This window comes from Quercus suber, unplaced genomic scaffold (assembly GCF_002906115.3).
Source record: "Quercus suber isolate HL8 unplaced genomic scaffold, Cork oak 2.0 scaffold_64, whole genome shotgun sequence".
In the NCBI taxonomy this organism is placed as follows: Eukaryota; Viridiplantae; Streptophyta; class Magnoliopsida; order Fagales; family Fagaceae; genus Quercus; species Quercus suber.
This window is the reverse complement of record NW_027069529.1, coordinates 701,105-709,437: the sequence shown is the minus strand read 5'-3', so window position 1 is coordinate 709,437 and position 8,333 is coordinate 701,105. Positions and strand designations below refer to the sequence as shown.

Genomic DNA, 8,333 nt, shown 5'->3' with positions numbered 1-8,333 from the left:
GCCTATTGTGGTTGTACGGGCCGGCTACAGTCCGCGAACGTAAGAATGGACGAACCCGTCATTTGCACGGGCCCTTAAGTGGACGGATCTCATGTGGACGGACTTGATATGGACGGATCAGAGAGAGGTGGGCTGGTTAGCCATGGGCATGTTGGGCCCCTTTAGTGGGAATATTTCGCCCATTCTCATAAGGCCCTAAACAAAATCCTTGCGCCTTAGAAATCTCATATATTTAGTGAAGATCTTCCCTATAAGGAGAAGATCTATCCATCACGTTTGGGATTCTACAAGAAGAGTCCTATAAGGAAAAGACTTCCGCGCCAAGGAAGAGATGTTAACCCTCTACTACTATAAAAGTCCCAATACCCTCACAAACCAAGGTACGCATTATTTTACCCTCTCTAGCACTCTAGAGTTGAGAAAACACTTTCTGACTTGACCTTCGGAGGGCATTTGGCCGCACCACACCGGTGCCCTTTGATAGGTTTTCTCCTTTGTCTTGTGTAGGTTAACATACGAGCGCGAAGGCATTGTGTGACTCACTGGTGAACTTCTCAGCATCATCAGTTGGCAGCGTCTGTGGGAAGCGCAAGAAGAAAGCAGTCAGACGTTGCTTCATCCCTGAGACAGAAGAGTTGCATGGTGCTCACTCGCTCGATGGCAACAACCAACGACATCCGAGGAGAGGAACTACCCCGCGATCGCACTCGAAGACAGGTACGGACCCTCACTGTGGCTGTTGAGCGTCTCACCAAACAAAATCACGACATAGAAGAACAGCTGCGTCAAAGAAAACACACGCACCCCACAACAGAGGGAGGATCAGGAAGGTACCAACGCCATGCAAAGAGAACGAAGGGCCTGAAGGGAGTAACGCCCCAAGTAGGCCAGAACGACAGAACATGAGCCTCCCATCCCTAACGGATGCGACTAATCGCCTATGTTCGTGGAGATGCAGGCGATGAAAGAACAGATGGAAGTCATGATGAACGCCCTAAAGGGACGAATGTCCAGCGACCTGGACGACCTAGTGAACTGGACTGACTCTCCATTCACCGGCCCCGTCAATTCCTTCCCCTTGCCACACAAGTTCCGAATGCCACAAATAGAGAGCTATGATGGGGTCAAGGATCCTCTAGACTACCTGGAGACATTCAAAGACCTTGATGCATCTACAAGGGGTACGGACGAAATCATGTGTAGAGCCTTCCCAACCACACTGAAGGGTCCCGCGAGGATTTGGTTCAGTCGGCTGACGCCGAACTCCATTAGCACTTTCAAAGAATTAAGCGCTCAGTTCACCTCGCACTTCATAGGACACAGGTACAAGAAGTCCACAGCATGCTTAATGAGCATCAGGCAGAGAGAAGACGAGACACTAAGATCCTACATAACCCGCTTCAATAAGGAAGCGCTCTCAATAGATGAAGCCGACGACAAAATACTGGTGGCAGCTATCACGAACGGATTGCGGAAGGGCAAGTTTTGTTTTCACTATACAAAAACGACCCCAAGACCATGTCAGAGGTACTCTACAGGGCCACTAAGTACATGAACGTGGAAGACGCACTACTTGCACGGGAGGAAAGGCCCAGGAAAAGGGAACGCCAGCGTACGTGCGTCAAGATCAAGGACAGAAAAGACCAAGAACAGGAGAAACGAAGGACGAAAGACGCCACTACTAAGCCCCCGGGAGCAAGGTTCATAAGTTTCACCCCCCTGAACGCCCCGATTGACCAAGTTTTGATGCAAATCAAAGACGAGGAGACACTAACATTCTCGAGAAAACTAAAGAGCGACCTAAGCAAACGGCCGCGAGACAAATATTGTCGTTTCCACTGAGATCATGGCCACAACACAACCGATTGCTATGACCTAAAGCAGCAGATTGAAGCCCTCATTAGACAAGGAATTGCAAAAGTCGTCAACANTAGTTTTTTTTTTTTTTTGGTTTGGTGCTTTTTTGAAGGGATATGGATTCTTTGGTTCTCGTACGTTACGAACTTATGATTGAAATGTAATCATTTGTAAATTGTAACACGGTAAACCTCAACATGGTTTGGAGTCTCATTTTCCTTTGTTTGTCCCCAGAAATTTACTTATTTACCACGGGTATCAATATCATATTCATACCGATTACCGATTCCTCCAAAAACATGGGAGATATGACACGTGGCAATGCGTCATTCACCGACGTGGAACATCATAAGCTGTGTCAAGTATTCTTTTTCCATTAACAGGAAAGCCCTTCTCTTCTCTTTCTTCTCTATTTACGGCAATATATATATATATATATATATTTAGACAAAGTTCGGCTAAAAATTCAATTGTAGCTAGTGGCTATAATTTCTACTAAAAAAAATTAGGACAAAGTTTAGGTACAAAATTAGTTATTGTCTTAAATTACAACATTTCTCAATAAAATAAATATTACTACATATTATGAAAATCTAATTGTTGAATTGCACATTCTTTACACCTTTAATATACATATCAAATTTTGTGTCAATCGGATATTATTTACTATATGATTAATAAACTTATATTTTATGCATAACTTTAAACTACAAAAACTTGCAAATTAAACAATTTATTGATGACATAGCTATTGATCTTCAATTTTCTAGAAATTTTGTAAGCATGGAGTATATAAAAAGAAGAAGTAATTTAATGGTGGATTTATCAAAATTCACCTCCAATAAAAAGATATCAATTTTGTAGCTAAAATTTGTCCAAAAAATTAACATAACTTCATATTTTGAAAATCTAACCGTTATATTGTATTTTTTTTAAGACAAAATTTAGCTACAAAATTAGTTGTAGCATAAGATTATAATCTTACTCAATAAAATAAATATTATTACATATTTTGAAAATCTAGCTATTGCATTGCAGGTTTTTTACACTCTTAATACACGTCAAATTTTGTGTTAATTGGATATTATTCACTATATGATCTATAAGTTTATATTTTATGCATAATTTTAAACTACTAAAACTTGCAATTTAAATAATTTATTGATGATATAGTTATTAATATTTAATTTTTTAGAAATTTTGTAAGCATGGAGGATATAGGAAGAATATGTAATCTAATGGTGAATTTGTCAAAATTTATTTTCAATAAAAAGATATTGAGTAAGATTGTATCCTTTAGGCTACAATCAAATTTGTAGCTAAACTTTATCATTCTTTTTATATTCTTTACACACATATCAAATTTGTGTCAATCAGATGTTATTTACTATTCAATCCATAAACTTATTGTTTAAGCATGATTTTAAACTACAAAATCTTGAAATTTTAAATATTTGATTGATGACCAGAATCCAATTGCCTTTGAGGAACCACTGGTATCTCTCACTCTCTCTCTTTCTTTGTCTACACTTTAGCTTTTTGTACAGTTGTAAATTATACTGTGTTCTTGTTAAATGAATCCACGGAATAGGTATATGGTAATAGTGGTTATTTCAAAAGTAAGCTAAGGGTGACAGGTGGTATATATATATATATATATAAATATGTGTAGTTAAAAAAAAATGTATAAAAATATGTGTAATATTATTTAAAAATTAAAAATGTGTTTTAGTAGGTGTATCAAATTAATGTCCAAATTACTAAATATAGAAATATCTGCAGTAATAATGCCGAAGTAGGGGACTTAATAAAAAAAAAAACCTTTTGCAAATAGGCTTTGAGTTCTGACATGCCACCATGAAAAGAGAAAAAAAAAAAAAAAAAACAAATAATGGTTGTTTTTCCCACCGTACTTGAACTTGTCATCTCAAAAGCTGATAAGAGTAATCCAATTTTGTCCCCATCTCAAAAGTGTAGTAAGGGGGGCAGGTGGCATATATATATATATATATATGTTTTGAATATGTGGATTTTTTGTGTGAGTTAATAATGAAGAAATTATTAGTTTTTTTTGGCAGTCTCTTTTTTGATCGGGTACTGTTATTTGTGCATGTTATGTATATAATTATTTAATTAAATTAGTGAACCTCTAAAATTTAATTAAGTTTTTCATGTTAGTTTGTTTTAAATATATTCAGAGTTGGTGTTGTTAATTTAGTGCTTTTGTTTTTAACTTTTATAATAAGATTATCTATCACAATGTAGACAGGAATAATTGTTAATATTTATGTCATTTTTGAAGGATGTAGATATAATGCCGGTTGATAAATCTTGGATCAGTCTTTCTAGTAGGTCGTGTGAGGAATATATAAATGGAGTAATAGAGTTTGTTGATTATGCATTTCAACGTATCAAAGATGAAGATATGAAGATAAAATGTCCTTGTAATGATTGTAACAATAGATATAGAAGAACACGAGTTGAGGTTACAAGAGACCTCTTATGGAAAGGGATGAGGCGTGATTATACTAGATGGCATNTGTTGTATTGGAGAACTCTATTCTTGACGTTTATGTGAAATGCGGGGACTTTGATTATGCAAAGAAATTATTTGAATTGATGGTTGAGAAAGATGCCGTGTCATGGAATATAATGGTTGGTGCATATCTGCATGTGGGAGATATGGAGAAGTCTCTTAATATGTTCAGGAGTTTGCCCTACAAAGAAGTTTCAAGTTGGAATACAATCATAGATGGGCTAATGCAAAATGGGTATGAAAGAACTGGACTGGAACTACTATATGAGATGGTGAAAAATGGACCTGCTTTCAATAAAGTTACTCTTTCCATAGCATTGGTTTTGGTTTCTTCTTTATACATCATGGAGTTAGGGAGACAAATACATGGCCGTATTCTGAGGCTTGGTTTACAAAAAGATGGGTTTGTGAGGACATCACTTATAGATATGTATTGTAAGTGTGGGAAAATGGAAAAAGCATCAATGATCTTCAGAAAAATGCCTCTGAATGGTGTGAGAACTCAAAACTCCAAGATTACTTTCGATGAATCAATGACAGAAATTGTTTCATGGAGTTCAATGGTTTCTGGATATGTTCGGAACGGGGAATATGAAGAGGCTATGAAATTGTTTATCTCTATGGTCTGGGAACAAGTTGAGGTGGACAAATTTACTACCACAAGCATTGTTTCTGCATGTGCTAATGCTGGAAATTTGGAACTTGGTCGCCAGATCCATGCATATGTTCTGAAAGTTGGGCACACAATGGATGTTCACCTTAGTTCCTCGTTAATTGACATGTATGCTAAATGTGGATGCTGGGATGATGCTTGGACAACTTTCAAGCAAACTGCTAATCTGAATGTTGTGTTGTGGACTTCAATGATAACTGGCTGTGCTTTACATGGGCAGGGGAGGCAAGCTGTTTGTCTTATTGAGCAAATGATGTGTGAGGGAATTAAACCAAATGAGGTTACTTTTGTAGGGGTTTTAACCGCATGTAGCCATGCAGGGTTGCTTGAAGAAGGCTGCAAGTATTTCAGGTTGATGAAGGAATTTTATGGCATTAAACCTGGATTTGAACACTTCACTTGTATGGTTGATCTTTATGGTCGAGCTGGTCACTTGGATAAGGCAAAAGATTTTATTCATGAAAATGGTATCTCTCACTTGAGTGGAGTCTGGAGATCATTTCTATCTTCATGTAGACTTCACAAAAATATTGAGATGGGAAAGTGGGTTTCTGAAACACTTCTTCAGCTTGAACCATTAGATGCAGGAACTTATATTTTGTTATCAAACATGTGCGCTACCAGTGATAGCTGGGAAGAGGCAGCTAAAGTGAGGAGCTTGATGCAAAAGAGAAGGGTTAACAAAGTCCCTGGTCAATCTTGGATCCAACTGAAGAATCAAGTCCACACTTTTGTCATGGGAGATAGGTCGCACCCACAAGACAAAGAGATATATTCATACTTAGATGAGCTGATTGGAACATTGAAGGGAATTGGGTACTCATCTGATGTGAAACTGGTGACACAGGATGTAGAAGAAGAACAAAGGGAAGTGCTTCTTGGGTATCACAGTGAAAAACTTGCAATTGTTTATGGCATCATTAGCACAACTTCTGAGATACCAATTCGGATAATGAAGAACCTTCGGGTTTGTACTGACTGTCATAGTTTTATCAAATATACTTCTCAGCTTTTGCATAGAGAAATAATCGTGAGAGATATTCATCGATTCCATCATTTTAAGCATGGTCAGTGCTCTTGTGGAGATTACTGGTGAGCAAAGCCAGAGGATCTCCTGCATCTAATCTTGCAAAGTCATAAATCATTCTAATGACAGTCTGTGGTCACCATAATTGGGAAGCACTTCACATCGTATTTTATTTAATCCCTGTGATGGAGCTAGATAGAAATTCAATCGAGAAAGAATGTAGCTCACATTTGATAATTCTTGAAGACAAGCTTCCTAGTCCTCTCTTTTCATAATGAAAATGCAGGTAAATTTCAAAATTTGAATACAATAAAGTTTTGTTTTCAGTTTGTATTTTGTACTACTATTTGATTTTGATATTTTATATTAAAAAGAACTTATCACATGTATTTATTTTTTGATTCGTAAGTTATAAATGCACCCATAGGGATGGCACAAAGCAGGATGGGATTGGGGATCCTGTTCTCCACCCCTTCCATGTCGAGTAAAATCATCCCTGTCCTTGCCCAATAAATCTATCCCCACCATCCCCATCCCATCATATATGTAATTATTTTTATACGAAGTAATATTAAAAATCTTGTATGTTTATATATAAAAAAGGTTGCACGAAGCATAGGGAATTTGCTTCTTTCTATATACAATTGAAAAAAAATACTAATTTTTACATGATATACTTGGAATCTTATTCTTAACTTTCTTATGACACAAATTTTCAGTTTTTATACGCCAAAAACTAATTTTGAGGCATATTCTATGTTTCGCCTTTCTGTTTTGTTGTTGTATACATGTAAGAAGGATTAACATATATTTTCCTTTCCTTTCCCTTTTTTTTTTTAACAAGTGATAATGAATCAAATATTTCCAGATAAGGGTGCTTAATTCATGTAGAAGGGAGGTATTCAAAAGAAGCCCCTGAAAAGTAAATAAAAGCTTACTGTCCAGGAATCCATAGCAAGTACAACATTTATCAAATCACTGAAAACTCCACTCCCTTGAGCCACTTTCGAAGCTAAACTAATCCTTGTACTTCCAAACCTCTCTTGTCAGTGAGCTGTAAAATCTACCTTTGAATTAGGCATTGCCCAGGGTTTCTCACACCAAATAAGCCACAAACTCCAGTAATCCATCAATTCAAGCACCAAAATAAGTAATTACGTTGCTCTTCCAAAAAGCCATTACCTCCCTCTGCAGCAAGCTGTCATCTCTGCCACTAGTTAGGGATTACTTGGTACACCATGCATAACAAGAGCACCAGATACCAGATACCCTTTGCAAGTTAGTGGACACTTTAAGAGGTAATGTTGCTGTCTTCCTGTTCCTTTTTCATGTTTACCTACTTATAGTATACTACTTCTCTAGCCAAGTTCTCTTAATTCTTCATTGTTCGTTGGCAAGAGAGCTTGGTCATTTGTGTTCTCTTTTTTTGGAGTTACATGGGCGATACCAAAGATGTTAGTTGAGTTGCTCGCATGTTGGCAAGGAAAGTTTGGTCATGATAAGAGCATTGAAAGGGTAGAGCATTCTTAGATTTCAGTTAAGCCTTTGCTCTTGAGATTATTGCATGATTAGATGAATGCTTTAAGCAGTGTCCAGTCTTTTACGTTTTACATTTTTTATTTATTTTTTTATTTATTTTATTTTTTTTATTTTTTACCATTAGATTGTAACACACACCCCCACAAACACAAACCCCCCCATTTCCTCACCCCCCAACAGGGAGACACCAGCTTGCCATATGCTTTTCTAAGGAAAAGACACTGCCTCTAACACCAAAACTTATGTGGGTAATCCCCATTTCTAAAGTCTCAATTGTGCAATGCTTGTACAAACTTCAGACTTGAAAGACCTCCATCTCCCAGTGCCCCATCTAACAGGCCACCATGGCCCCTTCATTCAAAGCTCTTCTGAACAAATCCTAAAATAAAATTTTCAAAAGTTCTTTCACTGACATTTTAACCACCCATGCCCGTTTTTGAAGTGGACATTATAAACAAATGCATTCTGACCTTTCTTGTTTCCTTGATTCTTTTTATTTATTTTTCTTTATTCAGGCTTTTAAGCATTCCAGTTCAAACAAGAAAGAAGTTTGGTTTATTTAGATTCCAATTTAGATAATTTTGAGGGGTTCTCTTCGTATTCCTTTAACTTTGTAAATATACTTCTATTTCTTGATTTATAACGTAATTCAGAAACTTCTGAACTGGAAAGGAGAAAAAAAAAAAATTCAATATAATTCA

The 8,333-nt window shown here is 36.8% G+C and overlaps 1 protein-coding gene across 1 annotated transcript; it reads left to right on the top strand.

Moving 5' to 3' along the window:
• Window positions 1-4,389: 4,389 nt before the first annotated feature.
• Window positions 4,390-7,683, top strand: LOC111985060 (pentatricopeptide repeat-containing protein At2g22070). The gene is made up of 2 exons (XM_024016688.2): window positions 4,390-6,379; window positions 6,962-7,683. Exon 1 carries the CDS (start codon window positions 4,390-4,392, stop codon window positions 6,160-6,162), a length of 1,773 nt encoding a protein of 590 aa, XP_023872456.2. The 3' UTR covers window positions 6,163-6,379; window positions 6,962-7,683.
• The last annotated feature ends 650 nt before the right edge of the window (window positions 7,684-8,333 follow it).